Genomic DNA, 26,440 nt, shown 5'->3' with positions numbered 1-26,440 from the left:
CATCACAGTCTGTGCATTCTGACACACCCAGTTTATAATTGCTAAATTAGACGCCCTCCGATGGGCTGAGTTCTACGCTAGGCCCTCTGGGCCTTGTAGTTAGTGTTCAGAAATTAACTCCACAGATGGAGGCACATATTTATCACTGCAGTCAATTTTTCAAAGCCCTCCAATGGGCCTCAGAATGCAGGGCTCCGTTCTCCATTATTTACGTTGTCATCCCACATCAGCAGGCTTGTCATGATTCCTAGCCCAGTGGCCCCCAGTGATAACGGGGTAGTGCAATCCTTCACGGCGGGACTGCCGTGTGAAAAATCCAAGCTCCAAGTGCCCCCAAGGCAAGGATGCACGCAGACGGCAACTGGCAGAAAAGCCCTTTATTTTAGAGAACATAGTCCAGCATACCAATATGTATTAACAGCCTGAATGTCGATATCAGCCTGACGCGTGTCAGAATGCACAAACTGTGATGTCGAGCCTCTGAAGAAAGAGCAGGAGCTCTGAAACGCGTCAGGCTGATATCGACATTCAGGCTGTTAATACATAATGGTATGCTGGACTCTGTTCTCTAAAATAAAGGGCTTTTCTGCCAGTTGCCGTCTGCGTGCATCCTTGCCTTGGGGGCACTTGGAGCTTGGATTTTTCACACAGCAGTCCCGCCGTGAAGGATTGCACTACCCCGTTATCACTGGGGGCCACTGGGCTAGGAATCATGACAAGCCTGCTGATGTGGGATGACAACGTAAATAATGAAGAATGGAGCCCCGCATTCTGAGGCCCATTGGAGGGCTTTGAAAAAATGACTGCAGTGATAAATATGTGCCTCCATCTGTGGAGTTATTTTCTGAACACTAACTACAAGGCCCAGAGGGCCTAGCGAAGAACTCAGACCATCGGAGGGCGTCTACTTTAGCAATTATAAACTGGGTGTGTCAGAATGCACAAACTGTGATGTCGAGCCTCTGAAGAAAGAGCAGGAGCTCTGAAACGCGTCAGGCTGATATCGACATTCAGGCTGTTAATACATATTGGTATGCTGGACTCTGTTCTCTAAAATAAAGGGCTTTTCTGCCAGTTGCCGTCTGCGTGCATCCTTGCCTTGGGGGCACTTGGAGCTTGGATTTTTCACACAGCAGTCCCGCCGTGAAGGATTGCACTACCCCGTTATCACTGGGGGCCACTGGGCTAGGAATCATGACAAGCCTGCTGATGTGGGATGACAACGTAAATAATGAAGAACGGAGCCCCGCATTCTGAGGCCCATTGGAGGGCTTTGAAAAAATGACTGCAGTGATAAATATGTGCCTCCATCTGAGATGTTAATTTCTGAACACTAACTACAAGGCCCAGAGGGCCTAGCGAAGAACTCAGCCCATCGGAGGGCGTCTAATTTAGCAATTATAAACTGGGTGTGTCAGAATGCACAAACTGTGATGTCGAGCCTTTGAAGAAAGAGCAGGAGCTCTGAAACGCGTCAGGCTGATATCGACATTCAGGCTGTTAATACATATTGGTATGCTGGACTCTGTTCTCTAAAATAAAGGGCTTTTCTGCCAGTTGCCGTCTGCGTGCATCCTTGCCTTGGGGGCACTTGGAGCTTGGATTTTTCACACGGCAGTCCCGCCGTGAAGGATTGCACTACCCCGTTATCACTGGGGGCCACTGGGCTAGGAATCATGACAAGCCTGCTGATGTGGGATGACAACGTAAATAATGGAGAACGGAGCCCCGCATTCTGATGCCCATTGGAGGGCTTTGAAAAAATGACTGCAGTGATAAATATGTGCCTCCATCTGTGGAGTTAATTTCTGAACACTAACTAAAAGGCCCAGAGGGCCTAGCGAAGAACTCAGCCCATCGGAGGGCGTCTAATTTAGCAATTATAAACTGGGTGTGTCAGAATGCACAAACTGTGATGTCGAGCCTCTGAAGAAAGAGCAGGAGCTCTGAAACGCGTCAGGCTGATATCGACATTCAGGCTGTTAATACATATTGGTATGCTGGACTCTGTTCTCTAAAATAAATGGCTTTTCTGCCAGTTGCCGTCTGCGTGCATCCTTGCCTTGGGAGCACTTGGAGCTTGGATTTTTCACACGGCAGTCCCGCCGTGAAGGATTGCACTACCCCGTTATCACTGGGGGCCACTGGGCTAGGAATCATGACAAGCCTGCTGATGTGGGATTACAACGTAAATAATGGAGAACGGAGCCCCGCATTCTGAGACCCATTGGAGGGCTTTGAAAAAATGACTGCAGTGATAAATATGTGCCTCCATCTGTGGAGTTAATTTCTGAACACTAACTACAAGGCCCAGAGGGCCTAGCGAAGAACTCAGCCCAATCGGAGGGCGTCTAATTTAGCAATTATAAACTGGGTGTGTCAGAATGCACAAACTGTGATGTCGAGCCTCTGAAGAAAGAGCAGGAGCTCTGAAACGCGTCAGGCTGATATCGACATTCAGGCTGTTAATACATATTGGTATGCTGGACTCTGATCTCTAAAATAAAGGGCTTTTCTGCCAGTTGCCGTCTGCGTGCATCCTTGCCTTGGGGGCACTTGGAGCTTGGATATATATATATATATATATATATATATATATATATATATATATATATATGTTCGGCATAAAGACGTCCTGCGGCGGTCTGGCAGCAAAAGAAGACGAGGCAAACCCAGGTATAGTGAATAGTGGTTCTTATTCGCTCACCACCACTCCACCACAGGTGAATATATATATATATATATATATATATATATATATATTCACTGAAAAAACCATAGGCTTCAGCCACGTTATAGTTAGGAATTAGCATTTAAAAACCCTTAGAAATTCACTGAAAAAACCATAGGTTTCACACATGTTAGAGTTAGCTGGACATTTCACTCATACAAAACCATTGAAATTCCCCCGTTATAGTTAGTTCAGCTAACTATAACTCGCGCGCCCGCAATGCACTGCTGATGACGTCACATATTACATCACTGCAGAGAGGTGTAATGAGGCCACGCCCCTTTTTACACCTCTCTGCAACGCAGCCCCCTGGTACTTTTTCAGAGGGGGAACTAAGTCCCCTTGCAGACTGGGGCTCCCTGGGGGCCAACTAGCCCACCAGGATCCTCCAGTATGCTGGGTTGCAGAGAGGTGTAATGAGGCCACTCCCCTTTTTACACTTCTCTGCAATGCAGCCCCCTGGTGCTTTTTCAGAGGGGGAACTAATTCCCCTTGCATACTGGGGGTCCCTGGGGGCCAACTAGCCCACCAGGAACCTCCAGTATGCGCAAGGGGGCTGCGTTGCAGAGGGGTGTAATGAGGCCAAGCCCCTTTTTACACTTCTCTGCAATGCAGCCCCCTGGTGCTATTTCAGAGGGGTAACTAATTCCCTTTGCATACTGGGGGTCCCTGGGGGCTAACTAGCCCACCAGGAACCTCCAGTAAGCGCCAGGGGCTGCATTACAGACAGGTGTAAGGAGAACACTGGCCTTTTTACACCTCTCTGTAATGCAACCCCCTGGTGCTTTTTCAGAGGGGGAACTAATTCCCCTTGCATTCTAGGGGTCCCTGGGGTGCAACTAGCCCACCAGCAACCTTCAATATGCGCCAGGGGGCTGCGTTGCAGAGAGGTGTAAAAAGGGGCGTGGTCTCATTTCACCTCTCTGCAAGGGAGCCCCCTGGCCCATACTGGAGGCTCCTGGTGGGCTGTTGGCCCCTAGGGACCCAGTATGCAAGTGGAAGTAGTTCCAGAGATGCAGGGAGGGGACGTTGCCTCCTCCCGATCCTGTTTTTAAAAAAAATACTTTTAAGAAGGGGGGCTGTGTTTGGCCCTGGAGACCCTATCCCCCAGGGCTTGCCCCCAATTCTTTTATTTTATTTTATTATTTACGGGAAGGGGGCCCCCCTCCCGTGTCCATTTCCGGTCCCGGGGACCCCTTCCCACGGGGCATGGCAAACTTTTCATTGAATTAATTTTTTCTCATGAGGGGGGCCCCCCTCCTATGCCTCCTTAAGGCCCCGGGGACCCCATGCCCCGGGGCCTGACTTTTTTTTTTTGGAAGAGGGGGCCGAGTGGCCCCCCTCCCGGGCCACTTCTGGCCTCAGGGACCCTATACCCTGGGCCTGGCCCTCCTCGTTGAAGGGCCCTGGGGGGGGTCTGCAAGCCCCCCACGGTCCCTGCTGGCTCCCCCTCATCCTGCAGGAGCCGGCATTACTTTTCCTCACGGGGAGAAACTATCATGCTGCTCCCCATGCAGAAAAGAAATCTGCTTTGATTTTTGAAAGAGAGAGCAGGTTTCCTGCTCTTCCTTTTAAAAATCAAAGCAGTTTGCTGTGGTAGGGTGGGAGTCGCGACGCTCCCGTCCTACCATAGCAAACAGCAGTGTCCCAGGGGTGGGCACCCCGGGACACTGCAGTAGCAAGCCCTGGGGGGTGGCGGTACCCAGAGCCATCGAGGGCTCCAGGAGGGGGTGCCGCGTGGCCCCCCCTCCAACCTGTTAAAAGCTTGAGCCCCCCACACAGGTTTTTTTAAAAAAATAAAAAAACAAAGCCCTGGGGGTGGCGGTCCCCGGGGCCCGAGGGGCCTTAGAGGCCACCCATCATTAATATCAAAGACCCGGGGGTGGTGGTACCCGGGCCTGCGGGGGGGGCCGTGTGCCCCCCGCTATCATAATTACTTTGCCCTAGAGGGTGGCGGTCCCCGGGGCAGTGTGGGGGGGATTGCCCCCCCCCACACTTTTTTTACATTATGCCCCAGGGATTTGGTCCCCCCGGAGGCCAATTTTAAAAAAAGCAGACCAGGTTTTTTTTCTTTTTCCATGGGGTACACGTACCTACGCATACCACGCGATTTTTACATTTTTTAAAAAAAAATGGCCTAGGGGGTCAGGGTGTTTCTACCCTGCCCCCTTTGCATGTTTTGCACACTTGTTTCACTGCTTTCTTGTGCCTCGGTTCAACCGAGGCACAAGATGGCTGCCAACACTTCCTGGTTTGGAGTGTTGACAGACAGTTGACAGCCAACGAGCATGCAGCTCGTGCTCGTAATGGTACGCTTGACCATACTATTACCGTACACGCCTCTAGATATATCTATGATTTTACTTTTCATTTTCTCATGAACTACTGAACGGATGTACACCATTTAACATTTAACAAAAAGTGTGATCTGCGAACTGAACTCTACCTTTTTGCCAAATTTGGTGTAATTCTATTCAGCCGTTCAGGCTGTAGCCCTGGCTAAAGGTCCTATGGAAAATTGCATGGGGAAAAAACGTTTTGGGACCCCCCTTTTTTCTCGGCCCCCGCTTGACGAATCAACCACAACCGCCAGTAGGTAATATATGTATATATATATATATATATATATATATATATATATATATATATAGAGAGAGAGAGAGAGAGAGAGAGAGAGAGAGAGAGAGAGAGAGAGAGCGGGAAAGAAACAGAGAGAGAGATTTGGATAATAATACATAACCTCATTGTGTGTCATTGAAACTAAAAGATATGCATCATCATTCCTCACACAAGCTTCTCATTCTTTTTGCGCAGTGGCTAATTAGGTATATAGAGTAAAAATGAAACCTACATTGTAGAATTTTCCATCCTTGAAGCAGCCGCAATTCTCCATGGAAACACATCCTTTGCCATCGAAGACATATCCATCATCACATTCACAGCCCTCCATGCAAGATGTTGGGCACGGAGCTGGATTCGCGATTCCGGCGCAAGATGTGGAGCAGATGTCTGCACATACAGCATAATGGCTCTTTGGTGGACAGATGAGGGCTGGAGGAATAAGTAAGAAAAACATATGATTCATTGGGTATACAACAAGGAGAGACAACACAGGATTGACTTAGAGGCAAAAGACGAAATTACTCTCATCTGGGAATATCAATGACTTTTCTGCCAATTACTGTTGGCCAGAGAAACTCCCTCCTCATCTACCGCAATAAAATACTGCAGACATCTAGGAGTAAATTTTAACCCTGAACTTTCTTTGTGCCCATTAATTCCTTCAGTCACAGGCATCCAGTTTTCAATGCAAAGATCTGTTACCATCCGGAAAGTCAGTGGTGCATGTTCTCATTACCTCATGGACTTACTTTGTTAACAGCTTCTACCTTGGCCTACTAAATTATCCTATTATCCACCTACAGACGGTACAGAACGCAGCTGGCCCAATGGTGCTTACATGCACATGACAGCTTACTTTAAGCAACTGCACTGGCTCCCAAGGGCAACAAACTGATTGTTTTCACAGGGCTTTCTATGGGTTAGGCCCGAAATATATCAAAGCTAGATTTAAACAATACACCTACAGATGCTTGAGATCCTCCACTTAAACCTACTCCAAATCCCCAATTTCAAAGAGGTTAGAAGGGGTGACATATTATGTTATGTTATATGCCTTTTATATAGCGCAAATAGCCTTCAGGTCTTTAAGCGCTTATAGAGAAAAGTGAGAAAGTCACTAGGGCAGATGGAAAAGCAGCATTAGTGGCAGAATTACACTGTAGTACCACCTCTCTAAATAGGAACGTTTTTATTTTTTTCCTAAAAGTGAGAAGAACAGGCTCCCGAAGCAGGTACTCGGGTAAGTTGTTCCAAATCTGTGGAAACAAAACAGAGAATGCTCTGTCCCCTTTAGATTTAGCAGTGTACCTGGGGGAACTAAATGGCAGGCCTCAGATGATCGCAGTGTCTGGCTAGGAACATATTTCTCTAGGCGATCTTTTATATACCTATGTGCCTGGCCGTGGATTGCAAAGCATAAGCCCTAAAATTGAGCTTTCTGTTTAATGGGAAGCCAGTGTAATTTATGTAACAGAGGGGTAGCACGTGTCTTTCTAGGAAGTCTAAAAATAAGCATAGCCGCATCATTCTGCACCACCTGCAATCTCCTGATAAGTTCCTGGGAAAGGCCAATGTAAAGGGCATTCCCATAATCCAACCTAGAGATGACAGTGGCGGAAACAATTGACTATAATGAAGATGTTGATTGGAGAGGAGCAAGTTTCCGTAACTGCCTCAATAATCCTATACAGTTTCCTACCACCGTAGTGACCTGGCTGGACATAGATAACTCATAGTCAATTTTTAAACCTAGGCTTTTTACAGGCGGGACTAGTACCGGGGCAGCACCTAGTTCCGTATGCCAGAAAAGATCAAACCAGGGGTTATTACTTGTTGGAATAACGAGCACTTTAGTCTTATCAGGATTTATTTTCAGTGAATTGGCCGTCATCCAGTTCACTGTATATCTGAGCAGCTTTTTTGCTGACTCCGGCTAAAGAGTTGGGTATCGTTGGTGTAATTAAATACCTGACTGTCCATGTGTGCCAAGGTCTCCACAAGAGGTTGCAAATAGATATTAAAAAGAAGTGGAGATAACGCAGAGCCCTGGGGTACACCACAGGCAAGAGAGCCCAGGTCCGATGTGTGATCACCCAACTGAACCCTCTGAGCATGGTCAGACAGAAATGACTTTAGCCATTGGTGTGCTAGCCCACTGATGCCCAGGTTGGTGAGATGGTTCAGCAGTATGTTATGGCTGACAGTATCCAATGCTGCTGATAGATCTAATAAAATCAGGGGACTCGGCTGATTATTGTCAGCCATAACTCTGAGCTCGTCAAGGAAGGACAGCATCAATAGCTTAGTGCAATGATGGGCTTTAAAGCTTGCCATTCTAGCTTGGAGTAGCTGGTGGTCCTCCAAGTAATTCGAAAGTGTTTTTAGTACATGTTATTATAACAGTTTGGCCAGAAAGGGGAGCTGTGAAATAGGTCTATAGTTCTTTAGAGTGAAAACATCTACACCTGGTTTCTTCAGCAGGGGGATAACCCTGGCTTCTTTTAGATTAGTTGGGAGCTAGCCAGTTTCCAGGGAATTGTTTAGTAGCTCAAGAATCTGTTTCTCCAGCCCTGGCAGGGCCATTTGAAAAATCATCAGAGGGCAGACTCCTGCCTGGGAGCCTGATTTAGTGCAGTTCACTAATAAAGTTAGGGTGACTGAATCAATTTTAGGGAAATTAGTAAGTTGACTGCCGAGGTAAGGAGGGGGCTGGGTCTGGTGGAGGGAGCCAAGGTCAGTCGGGGTGTTAGCAATTACCAAAATAATATCTTTGACTTTCTGAAGAAAGAAATCCTGAAGACATCACAGTCTAACAATGCGACTGCAGATTTCTTCTCAGCCATTTGGGTCAATTCTTTCAAAATTGCGAAAGTCTCTTTCTGTCTATTCGCTGCTGCGGCAATCCTTCCCTCATAATACTCCACTTTACTGACTAGAATGGCTGATTTGTAGGAGGTAAAAAGTGCTTTGTAGGTGTTCAGTTCTGTTGAATCATAGCTTTTAAGCCACCACCTCTCATCTTGGCAGAGATATTGTCTTTTTTCCCTCAATGGTTCATTGAACCAAGGAGCCCCCCTTTCCTTTATCTCTGACTTTTTCCTTCTGTGGTGGTGCTACTATATTTATAGCTAGGCGTAAATTGGCCAGCAAAGCTTCACTCTCATTGTCAATATTTGCTATCTTAGTCCTTGGGGGCGGGATTGAGTGCAGGGTAGCTATTAAATGATCTGCCTCAATATTTTTCCAAAGTCTCACCTTTCTCCACGTAGGTGGGGGCTCCAGTAGCTGACTATCACTTGGAACCCAACATCTAAGTAGCGAATGATCGGACCAGGCACTGGGGCTAATATCTGTTATGTCCACCCAAGGCTGTGATGTCGAAATAAGGTCAAGAGTGTGGCCTTTTTCATGGGTGGGGCTGTTGACCAGTTGGTGAAGGTCCATTGAGAGCATAGCGGTCTCAAGTTGGCCCGCTAATGTGCTATATCCCAATGATAGTCAAAATCTCCGACTACTAAAAGACGTTTATATCTAGAGCATAGGTTAGTAATGAGTTCCAAGAAAAAGTAATTAAAACTGGGGGTGGTCCTCCGAGGCCGATAGACCACCATGAGTAAGTTGCAGGATGATTTAAAGGAAATTTTAATCCCCAAAATTTCGGCATTATCACAATTTTCTGCCATTATCTTAGTAACCATTAGACTCTTTCTAAAAAGGATAGTGACCCCCCCCCAGTGTCCCCTGGTTTATTTTGCCAGAGGGCATCAAATTCTGTTGGGAGTGCTGCGATAATGTCTGTGGCTGACAGGTCCCCTAACCAGGTTTCCGTGAGGGCCAAAATGTCTATATCGCCATCTTGCAGCAAGGAAAAGACCTCAAGATGGTGCTTCTGTAAGGAGCGTGTGTTTAGAACCACTACCTTCAGACCCAGTGCTATGGGAGGAGAAGCATTTTCCTGGGTCAATAAGTGTGGTGACCTGGAAATAATCTCAGCCCTGTTATTCCTTAGTAGATGTCCAGCCTGCAGCTTAACCATAGTATTGGCATCTAGGGTGTACTTACTAGTAGCAAAGTTCCGTAATTCTTCTGCGAGTAAGTCAGTGGGGGACCAGGGGTTCTGGCACCTGGTCCTGACCGAGCGCGGACGGGCGCAGACGGGCTTGTCTGTGGCATGCCGCCTGCACGCACGCTGCATGCGTCCGCTGCGCGTCTGCACCATCAGCTGGTTTTCAAGCTGCGGTGGGCGAGATGGTGAGCGACTAAAGCGCGTCTCGAAAATGGCGACATAAGGTGTCCCATCGGAAGTGAGTGTTCCGGGGAAGCAGTATCCATTTACAACCACTCCCTCCACTCAATTAGCACTCTGTAGCTTGCTTTGGACCGGGTAGAGGAGATTGGCATACAACAGGTAAGTTCAGCCCGTAATGCCCCCAAAAAGGTAAAAACACAATTTGAGCAACACAGACAGGATATGTTTAAAAATTAAGTTTAAAATACACTTGTTCGATATATGGCTTTAAACTATGTGGCAGCAAAAGCATAAAATATGCTGCTATCCCTTTTCTGTTTAATTTAATCAGAGTCTGTTTAGGAAGCAACTCAAAACATGTTGGTTCTCTGGGGGCGTGGTTTCGGCGCCGATTAAGATGGCCTCCTAGTGTGGGGTCTCCGCTTCACCGGGACTATCCACTACTTCCTTCAGTACTTCAATGCCTTCTTCATCAACTTGGGACAACGAAGGCTGCTATCGTTATTCTTGGATGCCATTGACCTTGGGACACTGCTCTGCGGCCGCGACCCGTTTCCTGTCACGGAGGCAGGCCGCCGCCATTTCACACATTCCTCCGCATGACGCTGCCCGCTGCCGCTCGCTCTGAGGGTCAATCTCTGGGACCCTGTCAACATTGGTGAGCCTCTTTTTTTTTATTGCAGCGTGTTTTTTCTGGGCATATTTCAGCAGTTTGCTGATGTTTCTATGATTAAAGCGGGTCTTTGTGGCAAACAATGCCTGAATTACGTCATTTCATCACAAGACTTCCTACTGGAACTGCACTCGGTGCCATAGTGCGTTGGAATGTCAGTGGTTTCTTCCTATTTAAGCTGCTGTTGCACTAGGTGACGTCCTAGTTGCGCAACTTCACAGAATGGACTGCCTCCATTTTAAATGCTTTTATTGAAGCTGCCTGCTGCCTTGTATTGATCCCTTCGCTGTTCCTTCTAGGTTGCTCCAAGCACCAGTGGGCCTTCATACAGCGTGCTTGTGTCAGGATGCTTGGAATCAGCAGAGTGTCACTTCATACCGGATTTCAGTGTTTTTCATGGGGTCTGTGCTGCGTTGCTCTTCTACATATCAGTCAGATTAACCGCAACTGTTTCATTCTTTCTGTATGGCTCCCTTAATTTGATGTTGAATCCACAATATGAACCTACTTTCCCTCATGTTTGCTCTCAGACCATTTTAAGTGCTCTCATCATTTTTTTCATCTGTTGGTGGACTCCAATGTACCTCTTTGTTGATCCTTTTGCTGCCACTGGTTTCTCCATGCTGCTGGCTAACTTCTTTTTGCTCCTCATGGTGGAAGGATCTATCAATTCTACAACACTATCTGCGTCATTGCTTGTTTTTGCCTAGTGACTCTTTCTCAGCTGGTCGCATTGGATGGTGTTTATTTCATGGACTTTCTCTCATGATCAATTACTCGGAAGTGTATCTCCTAATTCAATTCCCTTTACTCCACTCAAGTGCCTTATTTTTGAGACTGTTCTACTTTGATCCTCGTTTGCTGAGCGTCTGTACTGTGAGCTTCTCACCTAATTTTTGAAGTTTTCCTTCATATGGTCAAACTACGTACACCTAAGTTCATCTTTGTGCCTTCCAAGTGCAGTCCAATCTCTTCTCCTGTGGCACTGTCCGCTTCTACCACACCTCCAACAATGGATGGCTCTGCACCACATCGCTCCTCAGTGGCGCAGGCTACTTCTAACAAATCCTCGCCTCCTGCGTCCTCCTCCAAGCGCCTAAAGCAAGATCCTCCTTCCCCTCATAAGACATTGTCTCCTATCTCTATGGAGTTAATCTTGGATGAAATACGTGCTTTGCGTCCTTTCATCGAGGAGACTAGTAAGGATATGTAACTCTTGAAAGAAAAATGGGTGGTTATGGACGACCGGATTACCTCAGTTGAACAGCAACTTCCTGACATACAATCTAATTCACTGCGTATATCCTCTCTATAAAAATCTGTTATCTCACTCCAGCAGCACACGGAAGATTTGGAAAATTGAAACAGAAGGAATAACCTTCGTATTTATGGTCTGCCAGAATCCTTTGAAGGAGATGACCCGGTGACCTTCTTCACCTCCTTCCTTCCTAAGCTTTTGGACATGCCACCATCTACTTCCACCAGTATTCAAAGAGCTCACATACTTGGCCCTCGCTCTGCCACCTCTACAAAGCCGCGTGGACTTATCATTCTTTTTTTAAAATTCACTGACCTCCTTTCAATCCTTTCTGCAGCTAGAGCTAAAAGTCATGTTTCCTGGTTGGATCAGTGTGTGTTTCTTGCTCAAGATGTCTCTAATGCTACATCTTCAAAATTGAAAGAATTCCTTTCCCTTCGCCCATCTTTGTGCTCCCTTGGTGCGCGCTATGGCCTGTTCCACCCTTGCATCTTCAAAGTCACCCATCAAAATAAGACTTGGACCTTTCAGGATCCTGGTGAACTTAAGAACTTCATTATTCTGCAAAATGGCAGTGGCATGGATACCTCTTCATCTCCATCTGGCTGATATGTTTTTTGGACGTTTTTGATGGATTTTTGAGTGTTTTTTGTTGTTTCTTCTTTGGTGTTTTTGGATATATTTTAATATTTTCTATTGGTTTTTCATATCCCCTCTACTTGGTTGTTCATTGTTGATCTGTATAACATCCCCTTGCACCTATGTGCTCCAGATGTCCTCTTGCCTTGTGTACCATTCGCTCTCTTTTATCGTTTTACCTTTGCGATTTGTTGTTTCTTTTATATTGTATTTTGTTGTCCTATGCTTGATTCTAATCTTTTTTCTTCCCTCCCACAGATTTGTATCCTTTGTTCCATCCTCCTTGTCAGTACCTTCCTGTGGTTTTATGATGTCCCGGTGCGTTTGTGTCCCTGCTCTTCGGTTGGTCCATCTTGTTACTGTCGCCACTTCCCCACTCTCCTGTTTGTATCTTCCCCTCAGGTATGTTTAATGCAGTCATGCTTTTGGATTTGTGCTGTCTCTTCTTTCTATCCTATCTCTATTCCTTTTCTGCATTTCTTTATTTGTCTTTTCTCTTCCTGATCCTGTGTTTCCTTTTTTTCTATCTGCTTTCTCCCTGCATTTTTGTTTGCTTTATTCCTTCTCTCTTTCTTATCAATATTGTATTTTGCCTTCTCTCCTTTCGAGGCACGCATTCTTCTCTTTTTCTCTCCCTTCTTGCCTTTTTGTTTTGCAATTTTTTATTCACATACTTTTTGCGTCTTATTGCATTTACAATGTTCCTGTTTTTAGTGTTTTACTTACCACATTTACCCTATTTCACATTTCAGAGTTATATCTTGGAATGTTAAAGGTTTTAATAATCCCATTAAACGACAGAGGATACTTGCCCACCTTTCTTCCTATACACCTGATATTGTTCTTTTACAAGAGACTCACCTTAATGATGTAGAATCCATTAAATTGAAGAGGTCTTGGGTGGGTAATGTTTTATTTTCCCCATCAGATAGCAAGAAAAATGGGGTTGCCAATTTAGTGCATAAAAAGCTGAAATATAAAGTTTTGCTTGAGGAGAAAGATTTGGAGGGTCGTTGGATTTTGGCCAACCTGATGATTTACTCTATTCCCTTGACTGTCTTCAATGTTTATGGCCCTACCCAATCTGACTGTTTGTTTTGGTCGGCCAAATGTACACAATATAAAGATGATTTTTTCCTTTTAGGTGGTGATTGTAATCAAATTGTTGATCCCTTTCTAGATTGTAAGTCCACTGTTCATTTTGTTTCCCAAAGGTCTCATAAGCAATTTTTGAACACTATTTCCCAAGCTAATCTTTCAGACTCTTGGCGACTCACGTCTCCAGATACCCTTGACTATTCATTTTTCTCACACCCCCATGCGTCCTTTTCTAGACTGGATTTTATCTTTCTCTCTCATACTCTCACTCAGAATCTTCTCGCCTTCTCTTGAGCCTATTGTAATTTCAAATCATGCCCCCATTATTATAGATATTGACCTGCTCCCCCCTCGCCCCAAATCCATTGGTGGTTTAATTCCTCGCTTCTCACTGATCCCGACTTTTCTTCCTCTTTCCGTACTTTCACCAATGCCTTCTTCCTTATCAACTCTACCCCTGATATTTCCCCTCATACTCTTTGGGATTCTTTCAAGGCGACTGCTAGAGGTTTTATCATCGATTTTGTTTCCCGGAAGAAGAAAACATTTCTTCAACAGCGGAAAGCCTCTCTCGCCAATATTAAGAAATTGGAACATCAGTTCGATACCTTGTCGGCTAAGTGTATGTCACCAGAGCTTTTGAGCGCCAAAATCTCCTTCAAGAAGTTATCTATGGATAATGCCTCCTCTGTACTTCTTCGGAGTAGTGCTCGGTACTACGGAGGTCGTTATAAGTCTGGTAAACTGTTGGCTAATTATCTAAAGTCCCGTAAGAAGCGTACTTGTATTGAGGTTTTTTTTCCCCAGATAACTCTCTTCTTTATGAAACTGATAAAATTCTTGAGCAGTTCCAACTCTTATACGAGAACCTCCATACCCCAGCATCTCCTCCTTCTCCCTCTATGCTACACTCTTACTTTGAGAAACTTTCTAAACCCTCTACCCCAGGCCTTAATTTTGCCTCCCTGGATCTGGATCTTACTCTTTACGAGCTTTCCACAGCACTTTCTTCCCTTACTAAAGGTAAAACTCCTGGTCCAGATGGGTTTCCTGAGGAATTCTATTTACACTTCTCTGATCTCCTTCTCCCCAGACTTTTAACACTTTTTCAGTCCTTTGCTTCTTTAGGCTTGGCCTAAAGAAGCAAAGGACTGTTTAGTTCTTAAAGAAGGTAGAGATCCAAAATTTTGCAAAAACTACTGCCCTATCTCGTTAGTTAACGTTGACTATAAACTCTTTGCCAAGCTACTTGCTTTACGACTTGACTCTTTTATGCCGCATCTAGTTAGCAAGGAACAATGTGGGTTTATCAAGGGCAGGCTCACTTCAGATAATTCTCGCCTTTTCCTCAATATTTTGAAGAAGGCTCCATCTTTGTCGTTAACTTTAGCCGCCATCTCAGTCGATGCAAAAAAAGCCTTTGAACGGGTGGATTGGTCTTTCTTATTTGTGTCTCTTACTTGGCATGGCTTTGGTTCTAAGTTCATATCACTCGTATCTTTATTATATTTTTCTCCCAAAGCTTCTGTTCTGGTTAATGGCCATCTTTCTTCCTCTTTTAACCTTCAAAGAGGTGTTCGGCAGGGCTGCCCTCTTTCTCCGCTTCTTTTTGTTTTGGCTCTTGAACCTTTTTTATCCTCCATCCGCCAGAACACTTCCATCTCTGTCTTCCCCTTTGGAACTAACCAGTTGAAACTCTCTGCTTACGATGACGATATCCTTTTGTTCATTTTGAATCCTGAATCCTCTATTCCCCCTTTATTAGCTGAATTTGATAAGTTTTCCCTTGTTTCTGGTTACAAGATAAATTCTGACAAGACAGAAATACTTCCCTTAACGAAGTACTGCCTCCCTCATCTTTTCTCTTCTACTGGTTTCGCCTGGAATAACACCAAGATTAAATAACTTGGGATTTGTTTTTCTAATTCTATTGCTTCTTCTGTTAAATTGAATATGTCCGCTGCCCTTTCGCGTATTGATCAATTGTTTTCCTCTTGGAATCCGCTCTTTCTTTTTTGGTGGGGTAGGTTGGACTCTGTCAAGATGCTGATCGCTCCGATTCTTATCTACATGCTTTCTATTCTTCCCGTTCACATTCCTGCTCTCTATTTTAAACGTCTTGACTCCTCTATTTTGAAATTTCTTTGGAGGGGCAAGAGACCTAGGATCTCTCTCCTTTCACTTCGTAAACGCAAATCCAATGTTGGTGTTAACTCCCCTGATTTTCGTGTATATCACAGAGCCTTTGCCCTTCGTCAGGCTTCCCGGTGGCTTTCCTGTGCAACGTCTACTTTCTTTCCTCTTTGGCTTTCTATTGAACATGCCTTTAAATCACCTTTCCCATTTGATGAATTAATCCGTTTTTCATCCAAGTCCCCTTATGACTCTTTCCCATTGTTTAAACACACTTTCTCTCTTTTGCGCCCTTTACTCTCCCTATCAACTATTTCACATGAGTCCTTTCTACAACAGCCCATCTGGTATAACTCGCTCCTTCTTATCAATGATAGGCCTATCTGCTGGATTTCTTGGAGGCGGATGGGTATTATTTGGATTCATCAATTCTTTGACGGTACCACCCCTTGTCCATTTCCTCTCTTCCAGCTTCAATTTTCTTGTCCTCGTTCCTTTTTCCATAAATACTCTCTCCTTATGGGAGTGATTCTGAAGCGTTACTACTCTCTCTCTCCTACCCTACCACTTGTCCCCCTTCTGCTCTTTTGCCGTTACTTTCCACACTCCCTAAGGAGTCTCTTATATACAAGTTCTTTTCTTCCCCTAACCCGGACCGTCCTAAGTCCAAACTTGAACTCTCCTGGGAAACTGATCTGGGTTGTGTATGGCCCATTTCTCTTTGGGATAAACTTTGGTTCAAATCTTTGAAGGTTTCTCGCTCCGCTTCTCTTACTCAATCTCTCTTTTTTCTGTATCACAGACTTTATCTGTCTCCTCTTTCTCTTTCTCGCTTTTCTTCGTCCTCTGATTCTGCCTGTTGGACTTGTCACTCACCTTCTGCGGATCTTCTACACATGTTCTTTTTCTGCCCTAGGGTCTCTGCTCTTTGGAATCAGGTTTGGCACTGCATTTCTAAAATTTTCCCCACTTCATACTCGCCCTCTATCCTTTTAATTGGCAGTCTTTCAGATGCACTTACTTTGCCGCCACATTCCTGTGGTCTCTTTGAACTTATGATTGCACTCACCTTCCAACATATTTCTTCCAATTGGAAATCCCTTGCAAATGTTTCCGTACAACATTGTTGGAACTCTGCCACTTTCATAGGCTAGATGTCTCCTTTGCCTCCTCCGGCAAACCCCCCCCGTAATGTTGAGCTTTTTTGGCTTCCTCTTATTGCTTATTTAGATCGTTTGCCCATAGAAAAGACGCCTTTACCTACTGAATCTGAAAATATTAAACCCCCTTAGATGGCTTTATCCTCTGTTATGCTTATACTGTTATGCTTATACTCCTATATTTATATGCTTATATTTTCATTTATATGCTTCTATTTGCATTTGTATACTGTTGGTCTTATTTTTGATGATGTTTATTGCATTTCTTAACTCTCCCAAGGTTTCCTGAGATGTTATACAGTTTTTGCCGATTTCCCCTTTCACCCTTGCCTCTTTATTCATTTCTTTTACTTACTTTTTTTTCCTTTTCATTTTTTTCTCCCCCCCCCTTTTCCTTCTCATTCCCCTCCGCTTTCTTTTAAAAATTTTATAAAATGCTTTGTTATACTCTAGTGACACTAGGATTGTTATGTTTTACTCCTCTATATATTTTGTGTCTTCCTTCCTTTTGTCAGTTGTTGCCTTAAATATTGTGCAAATAAAGCTTTTTCAAACATAAAAACATGTTGGTTCTCTAACATTTAAGAGCAAGCAATATGGCTTAGATTTTTGGGTAGCGCCTGTACACAATTACTCGGTGGCTGTTTTATAAATTCCAGTCATTCATTCAAACTCAGGCCAATGGCAATAGAGATTTGGAGAGACTGGGTGATTTTAAACATTGGCTGCCATTTCACTCTGTGTACCTTGGTAAACTGGCCAACTTATGTCAAAATCAAGAAACCTACCCCTAGCAGAAAGATAGCGGCAGAAAATGTCATAGCTCAGCAAATATAAAAGAATTTGTTGTGGGGCCCGGGTCAACATTCTGAAGCCAGGCCCTTCATTGAATGAAGGCCTGCTTAAAAGTGTGATGCAAATGTCCTGTAGGGAAAGTGAATGCCCGGCAGATCAGCATTTGAAGCTCACTTGTGATGTTAGCTGTTATAGCTTTCTCGTCATTAATGAACAGAGCTGTTATACTATAAAATCCATAAATAAAGGAGGCACAACAAATGAGTCCTGGTCCATCAAAGAGCGTGAGGTTTGGGGAATAATAACCTCCCCCTTCTGACATCACCGATTCTTCTGATGTCCCTATAAAGCTGACTACCACCTGTGCCAACTAGCAGCATCTGGTGATGTTAGGAGGCAAATAAAGTATATATGTGGTGAAGGGATGGAGACAAAGACATTATATTGTAATGAAGATAAACAGCAAGCACTGAAGTGCTCTAGAGGAAAGCCTCTGATTTTGCATGAGGTGCTAAATCTGAAGGATTATACACTGGTTTCATTTCCTCCTCATACAGGAAGTCTCATGGCAGAAGTTCTGTGGTGTTTACTCCTCCATTTCTGCTTTCGTCTGGCAGGCCTTAAGACATCAGGGGGTAAACAGTTTAGTTATCTGTTAACTGTTGCTCTTTCATAGCAGTGGATTAAGAGAGTCAGAAACTGAAATTAACAATTGAGGTTCTCTACTATAGCCAAGCACAACAAAAGATTATTTGAATAGTGAGTAAATTAAGACATCAGTTATGTTGGGGAAGGGCCTATGCCTACTACGAATAGAGTATGTTACAGTATAAGGATGGAATATAAGTCAGTTAGAGACACAGTGAGGGAGTGTAAGAACGAAGGAAAGAGGTAGATTGAGAGAGAGAGGAGACAAAAAGGAGGCAGCTATAGAAAGGAGAGGAGGTTATGAAAGTGACATAGGCGTATAGGTCATGGACAGTAAGACATGGAAACAGATTGACATACGCAGAAGGGATGGAGAGATAGAAACCGAGACAGAGAGAAAGAGTGTGCATGACGTGTGCAACAGGAAATTGTTTAAGTGTGAGGAAACAGCATAACATCAGGATAAGTCAAAGGAAGGGGGTAAAGAAAGAAACAGGACGAAGGGGACACACAGTTGCTTCAATACGTATAATAAAAACAAAAATGACCCAATGAGCGGGAAATCGTAATGAGTGGCAGAACATGACGAACCATAGTGAGACCTAGATATGTGAAACAGGGAATAATAAGTATCGAAATACATCCAGTTTGACAATTTATTATGATGGCAATGGAGGTAATTAACCGGACAAGAGCAAGAACTGAAACACAAATATATATTGATGAAGTAAGAGTAAATTGCTTGACAAATGAGAGATAGTAAAGACAATATTGATACCAAGGTGAAAGAAATTATATTTAAGTTTGAAAAAGGGGAGGGGGAATGCTGGCTAAAGTATGGTGTTTACGTATACTTACGGCAGAAGGAAGCACTTCTCCAGGGCTGGATAGTGACGCCAGCAGCCTGGCATGCAGCCACATAACTTTGGATGCTGTGACACAGGATGTTCTGATCGCCATTGCCTGCACAGAGGTCAAAGAGGCAGTTGTTGTAGTATAAATCCGTGATGATGATGCCGTAGCAAGCGCTTAGAGGACCGCCGGCTTTCTTCAAGAAGCCGCAGTAGTTGACCTGCTTGAAGACATTCATCTTTGTATCCGAACAGACAGGGCAGGCATTGCCACTTCCGCCACAGCCTTCATTGCAGCTGACACCTGCAATATTGACGCGCCATCCGATGCCAAACTTGGTGGCATCTGAAGCCAGAGTCTTGTCGGGCAGCATGAACTCATCTTTGGTGTCCCCGTTATAATTACCGCACAATCCTTCGAGTTGACCTTTGTAGTTTCCAGGAACTGTGACCACAACGTGGTAAACCAGGTCATAGCTGACCACTAGGCCGAAGTCGGTTTGCACAATGATTTGGATCCCTTGCTGATAGACTCGAATTTGTCCTTCCTTCAAAGTCAGTGGGATATTATTGTTGATACCGTTTACCTGTCAAAAAGTAAAATGTGACGTTATTGGCTCTTGTATTATTACACTTGAGATTGCTTGTCATGTCATCTCAATTGTTAGTGAGCAAAATTGCAGTACATCAAATGCACGCCCACTGTAAACATTTTGCTGAAATATCTGTCATGTCTAAGTTATTTACAATTACCACGGAACAGTTTTCAATGCTTTTGAAACCTTTTTAGATTTAGATCAATTAAGGCAAAAGACACAGATTCCAAACATATTGATCAAGGATTCGTCAGAGGGCAGCCAGTTACCTGGATGCACTGCACGAAAGGGAAGGAATACAACGTATTTAACATTATACAGCACATTCATGTCGTTTCCGTGCACTGGCACACTTTTGACTGCCAATGCACATGGTGCAAGGATGCCTGAATTGTAAGCAGGATTGTTTTTATGCAGGAAGGGACTCTTTCCTGCACAACAACTATCTTCTGAGGCATTTTCCTCTTCCTATGTGTGCTGTAGAATGAGGGGAAATAAAGATATTTCTCCTCGTTTCATCTCACCTGGGGAGGAGTAGCATTTTGACGCATTCCCAGGTGTACCTGTAATGATAAATCAGGGTAGCGCCAAAATCCATGGGCAGATGCATGGGAAAACCCACACTCCACCCATGGAACACCTCCCTGTTGCAGACTAACTCAATGCAGAAATCTGCGCTGCATTGCGTTAATTTAGATTTATCAGGACATGCGGGGCCATGCCAGGTGGCCTTGCGTGCCTTGCTAAATCTTTCTTAGTAGTTGTGTTGCCCTTGAGCTCCATTGTGTGGCGCAAGGGCAATGCAACTGCATGAAAAATATCCCCCTCTATGTTGAGAGTGTTACAATACAAAATTAAGCTCACTATGGTAATGTGATTGCTCTGCTGCTACCTTCTTGCCACACGCTGGGTCTCTGCGCATCAGGATTTCACTCTGCTCACCGTGTTAATTCTCGCGGAACCCGCTTCGCGGGTCCCGCTTCGAGTGGGATTATAAACTATTTTCAAGGACCTTTGTGGAGGTGACTTGTGGAAGTTAGTGCAGCGAGCAGGGCTGCGAGCGAGCGCCGGGGCCGGGACTTCAATTCCCAGGAGCCCCCGCCAGCCCGGATTGCCAGCACCTGGGCCGCTCTCCCTGCCTGCTCCTCCCCACCAACACGCTCTTAAGCACCAGCACTTGGAACATTCTTCGGGACGCTCTGCTGCTACCTTCTTGCCACACGCTCGGTCTCTGCGCATCAGAATTTCCCTCTGCTCACCGTGTTAATTCTCGCCGAACCCGCATCGCGGGTCCCGCTTCGTGTGGGATTATAAAATATTTTCAAGGATGTTTGTGGAGGTGACTTGTGGGAGTTAGTGCAGCGAGCAGGGCTGCGAGCGAGCGCCAGGGCTGGGACTTCAATTCCCAGGAGCCCCCGCCAGCCCGGATTGCCAGCACCTGGGCCGCTCTCCCTGCCTGCTCCTCCCCACCAACACGCTCTTAAGCACCAGCACTTGGAACATTCTTCGGGACGCTCTGCTGCTACCTTCTTGCCACACGCTGGGTCTCTGCGCATCAGGATTTCCCTCTGCTCACCGTGTTAAATTTTCGGAACCCGCTTCGCGGGTCCCACTTCGAGTGGGATTATAAACTATTTTCAAGGACCTTTGTGGAGGTGACATGTGGGAGTTAGTGCAGCGAGCAGGGCTGCAAGCGAGCGCCGGGGCCGGGACTTCAATTCCCAGGAGCCCCCGCCAGCCCGGATTGCCAGCACCTGGGCCGCTCTCCCTGCCTGCTCCTCCCCACCAACACGCTCTTAAGCACCAGCACTTGGAACATTCTTCGGGACGCTCTGCTGCTACCTTCTTGCCACACGCTGGGTCTCTGCGCATCAGGATTTCCCTCTGCTCACCGTGTTAATTCTCGCGGAACCCGCTTCGCGGGTCCCGCTTCGAGTGGGATTATAAACTATTTTCAAGGACCCTTGTGGTGGTGACTTGTGGGAGTTAGTGCAGCGAGCAGGGCTGCGAGCGAGCGCCGGGGCCGGGACTTCAATTCCCAGGAGCCCCCGACAGCCCGGATTGCCAGCACCTGTGCCGCTCTCCTTGCCTGCTCCTCCCCATCAACGTAGTCCCTATAATAGTATCCCAGAAGTCCCGCTGCGCGGGAGCGACCGGGAGAAGCCCGGGACAAGGGCGGGGCCATCTGAGGCCGTCCGAGGTCAACGTAGGTCGGGTCGGGCCGCCCCCCCTTCATTCTCCCTTCTGTGTCATCTGGTATTGTACGATTCTTTGATTCATAGTGTTAGTTCTATCATATATTGTCTTATTTCTTTTCTGATAGCGTGGTCAAGTACATTCACACAAAATGCCCCTACGCTCTGGTAAAGAAAGACAGGTCCAAGTATCCACTACAAATGGAGTCTTTACTGGTACTATTGACCAATTTTTTAAACGTACAACATGTATCCTAGAAAATGTTTATGTTTATGTTTATGTTTATTAAAACTTTTATAGCGCGCTCTATTACCATGGGGTATCCTGGCGCGGTGAGTAATTCAGCAGCAAGAGTGATGAATCTAGCACAGATCTGTTAGAGTGGAGCGTTGAACAAATGGGTCTTAAGTTCCTTCTTAAAAACATTAATGGATGGAGAGGCTCTAAGGAACAGGGGGAGGGAATTCCAGGCAGAAGCTGCCTTAAATGAAATAGATTGGCCACCCAATCGGGTGTATTTGTACTTGGGAATGGCCAATTGGCATTGGTTGGCCGATCGTAGGGCACGGTTGGGAGTATAAAATGAGAACCGTTTCTGCAAATACGTCGGTCCCTGGCCGTGAGCGGCTCTGAATGCCAACACCAGAATTTTAAACAGAATTCGGTGTGGCACTGGGAGCCAGTGCAGACTTCGTAAGTGGCCCCGCACGCTCGACCTCCTAGGAAGAGAGAAAAGCAGGCGTACTGCGGCGTTTTGTATCACCTGAAGGCGATGAACCATGTACGCAGGCAAGCCACTAAATAAGGCATTAGCGTAATCGAGCCGAGATAAAATCAGGGCTCGAAGAACCGTCTCCTTGGCTGCCCTGGGAAGAAGAGGAAAAAATCTTCTCAGGGCTCGCAAGGTACCAAAACAGATGCCGGTCAATTTTTTAATATGGTCCGAGAACTTCAGGTCCTGGCCGAACCAAACTCCCAAGTTCTTAGCTGGGCCACCCATCGTACTAGGGCAGGGCAGGTCCGGGGGCCAAATCTGGTCCTTGAAGTTGTCAGGGAAAGAGCCAAAAAGCAAGACCTCGGACTTGTCTTCGTTGCACTTAAGTTGGACTTGTGCAAGCCACCGAAATACTTCCGACAAGCAATACTGGACTGCTAATGGATCGGACACACCCTTAGGCCAGGTGAATAGCAGCTGTGTGTCGTCAGCGTAGGCTATTATCTTGGCTCCAAGCTGTTCCGCCAGATAAAGTAAGGGGGTCATATAAACGTTAAACAATAAAGGGCTTAACGTAGAACCCTGCGGAACACCAGTGGTCAGTCTTTTCGGGGCCGAATAGTAGGGGGTATCCAGACCTGTTGCGTTCTGTTACTCAAAAACGATGACAACCAGTCAAGGGCCAACCCTGAGATGCCGACGGCTCGCAGTCTTGCAATGAGCAGGGCATGGGGCACCGTATCGAAGGCGGCAGAGAGGTCCAGTAGAATCAGGACCGCTCTGCCACCCCCGTCCAAGCACTCTCGAATTGCCTCCGAGACCTCAACTAGTGCTGTCTCGGTGCTGTATGCCGCTCTGAACCCTGACTGAGCAGGGTGAAGGGCGTGAGAGGACTCGATGAAACTATCCAGCTGTTTAAAAACTACCTTCTCACACACCTTCGCCAGGGCTGGCAACAATGAGATAGGCCGATAACTCGATGGCATTGATGGGTCTAGACCAGCCTTTTTTAACAAAGGGAGCAGTTTTGCTTCCTTCCAACTTCTCGGAATTAAGGCCGTGGAAAGGGAGAGGTTGGTGATCTGAGTCACCTCTTGATAAATGATATCCACTATCCCTCCCAAAACCCTAGCCGGGCAGGGGTCTGAAGGGGATCCGGACTTTAACGCTGCCAGGATTTGCCGTATCTCAGATTCCGAGGCCGGGAGGAAAGCAACAAACTGATCCTCTAAGCATCGCCTATCCGATGATAGAAGGGCAAGTGGAGTCACAGAGGACTTTTGAACTGCTTCTAAGTCCAGTTGGATTTTAGCAATTTTGTCCGTAAAGTAGCAGGACAGTTCTTCATACCATTGAGCGGAAGAGGGGAGCAGGGGTTGGGCAGCACAAGGAGATAAAAAAATTTGGACGATCGAGAAGATCTCTTTGCTGTTGTTATCAGCCTTCTCGATTCTGTCCGAATAGTACCTGCTTTTTGCTGTCTTGATCGCAGCATAATAGTCTTTTTGAGCTGCACGTAGAGACTTCTTTTCGGTTGGCAAGAAGAAATTGCACTTGCAGAAAAACGCTTATCTCTTGACTTAGTCACGGGTAAGCGTTCATCTTTAGGAAATATTTGTGAAGCTGTTTCCCCTGTCCCATTAACACAATTAGATTCCGCAGCCGGTAATGTTATAGTTACAGAAACTGTGCCTGCTGACCCCGAGTCAGAGCTAGAGGGGGGTGTTGATAAAAACACTCAGGATTCCTTATTAGAAGTTGGTTTTTCACATCACAAGACAATTAACTCTGAGACTGATACTTCGACTTCCTCTAGTTTCATTATAAGCCCAGAGCCCGAAACACATCCATCATCTCTGGAGACCATGAATATGCACAAATCTAACAAAAGGAAATGGGACGATTCGACTCAGAAGGGGGGTAATAAAAAGGTTCAGAAAACCAATAGTGAGATTCCGCCCCAAAGGAACACAACAGTGATACCTCCAAACCCTGTGGGGAGTAATAATAATTCAGATAATAATGTAGAAGGTACTCTATTAGATAAAATTGAGGTGTTGATTAAATCTCTCCTCTTGCCCTTATTTGAACGAACTAGACTGCTTAATGTTAAAATGGACTCTATGGAAACATTAGTGAGGGAAAATTCTGACATTTTGAAAAATCTCCAACAATCTAGCAGCTCTAAGGGCCCAGTGCAAATGAATGCACAGAAAAAGGTGCTGAGTAATGGAGACAAGGGGAAAACTGTAAAACATGTATCATCTTCGTTGAAGGTCCCCCAGCAGAAACTTGTCGTAGATACAAATAAGCAGATTGCTGTGGTGAGTATCCCCCATAAAGTTAATTCGGGTAACAAACCACAGTCCACCGCATAAGGTTCAGCCAAACCATCCCGCTCAGCAGTCCAAAACACACAGATCAGGAAAACTATTCCATCCAGGAAACAATGCGTGAATCTCCCTCCTGAATCACTACCATACACCGTAATCCTGACAGGAGTAGCCCCACTGGGAGAGGGTAGGGTGGAAACTCACAGTGATTTACACAACAAAGTAACATTTTGGTTAAATAAGAACCGTCCACTCCCACCAATGTCAAAAACTGAAATCCTTACTGTTAGGAGAGTAGACTGGGTGGGTTTTAGTAAAAAAGACCTTGAAGGGGATTGTGTCGTCATCAGCTTCAGGGAGCCATGGGTAGCTAAGTTTATTAGTAGAGAACCTAGATTTGGAAGAGTGGGTGATGTTCAAACTTTGTCCCTGCATTATTTCTACCCTAAACTTAGCATGGGGAGAGAGTTTCCTCCACAAAATCATTTCAACCAAAACGTTAGTTTTAGAGGAAGATACCCCCCAGAAGTGGCTACTTACCCTATGCTCGTGCCTCATCTCTCGAATCGCTTTGCACCGTTGTGCGGGTTGGATGGCGTTGATTGACATAACGGGGGGATAATGGAACAGGACAATAGGGTGCCCAGGTTCTCTATTGGGAAAATATCCCCTCATCTCCCAAGTACCCAGGTGACGGACACTAGCACCGAAAATTCACACAATAATGCAGAAAATCTTTTGGGTGATCTAACAAGAAATAGTTCTAATGTTACTAATTTGGTAGAGGATGGCATAGGCAACCCCTTATTAAATGAGGAAAATGAGGGGAATGTAGCCATACCTGATGAGCCATTGGTAGCTCTTGTAAATACACTCAGGATATTGTCTTGGAACATTGCGGGGCTGAAGGGGAAAATGGACATGGTCGAATGGGGGGAATTTATTGAGCAATTTGATATTGTTGTATTTCAAGAAAGTTGGTAAACTGATGCTATTTTTCGCCTTGGTTATTTGAATTTTCATAAACCAGCTCATAAAGGGCAAAAGGGTTGCCCGTCTGGGGGACTTGTAATTTTGATAAAACAATCACTATGCTACAAGACCCATGAGTTATCTGTCACTAGTGCTGATTTACAGGGTCTTAAACTCAGCAGAGTAAACCAACAGGACTTGTTTTTAATCAATATATATGCAAGGGGTCGAGTGGGAGGTAAGAGTCCTGAAGTTATCGAGGACCTAGAATTCCTTCTGAACAGCATTGGCCGAGACAAGTGTGTAACAGTGGCAGGGGATTTAAACTGTACGTTTGAACCCCTACCAGTTATGGAAGATAATTGTTATGGTGAGACAGACCAAATATGGAATATTCCCAGCCTTGCCTTATCGCCAATCAAAAAAGTTACTGATGCTGCTCTGCAATGGCTTGGGTTATGTCTGGAGTGGGATCTTAGGGCAGCAAACGGGAGATCCATTTCGGACAAAGCAGGAAAAGCCACATTTGATAATGGCTATAGTAACAGCCGCATAGACTATTTCCTTATTAAAATAGAGTATTGGCGCCTATTAGAGGATATGGAAATAGTAGATAGGCCAGAAAGTGATCACAATCGCTTATTAAGAAACTTGAAAGTGGATGGTGGCTTGCCGATAAGGAACGCTTCAAAGTACACTACGGCTGAGACATTTCTTACAAATGGTTGTCGTAGGGTACGCTGGGATCGGATTCTGGAAGTCCCCGACACT

General features: G+C 45.4%; 1 protein-coding gene across 1 annotated transcript in view; it reads right to left on the bottom strand.

The window, feature by feature from the left end:
- The window catches only part of LOC147701266 (IgGFc-binding protein-like), a 933,218-nt gene that overhangs the window by 509,897 nt on the left and 396,881 nt on the right, over positions 1 to 26,440 (bottom strand). Inside the window, exons 16-17 of the mRNA XM_086929331.1 lie at positions 18,865 to 19,444; positions 5,583 to 5,782 (exon numbers count right to left, since the gene is read on the bottom strand). Of these exons, the coding sequence (XP_086785457.1) occupies positions 5,583 to 5,782; positions 18,865 to 19,444 (780 nt within the window). The remainder of the gene's footprint in view (positions 1 to 5,582; positions 5,783 to 18,864; positions 19,445 to 26,440) is intronic.

The sequence above is a fragment of the Lissotriton vulgaris genome, chromosome 7 (genome assembly GCF_964263255.1).
Source record: "Lissotriton vulgaris chromosome 7, aLisVul1.2, whole genome shotgun sequence".
Taxonomy (NCBI): domain Eukaryota; kingdom Metazoa; phylum Chordata; class Amphibia; order Caudata; family Salamandridae; genus Lissotriton; species Lissotriton vulgaris.
The sequence above is the reverse complement of the archived record's forward strand: the minus strand, read 5'-3'. Positions and strand labels throughout refer to the sequence as shown.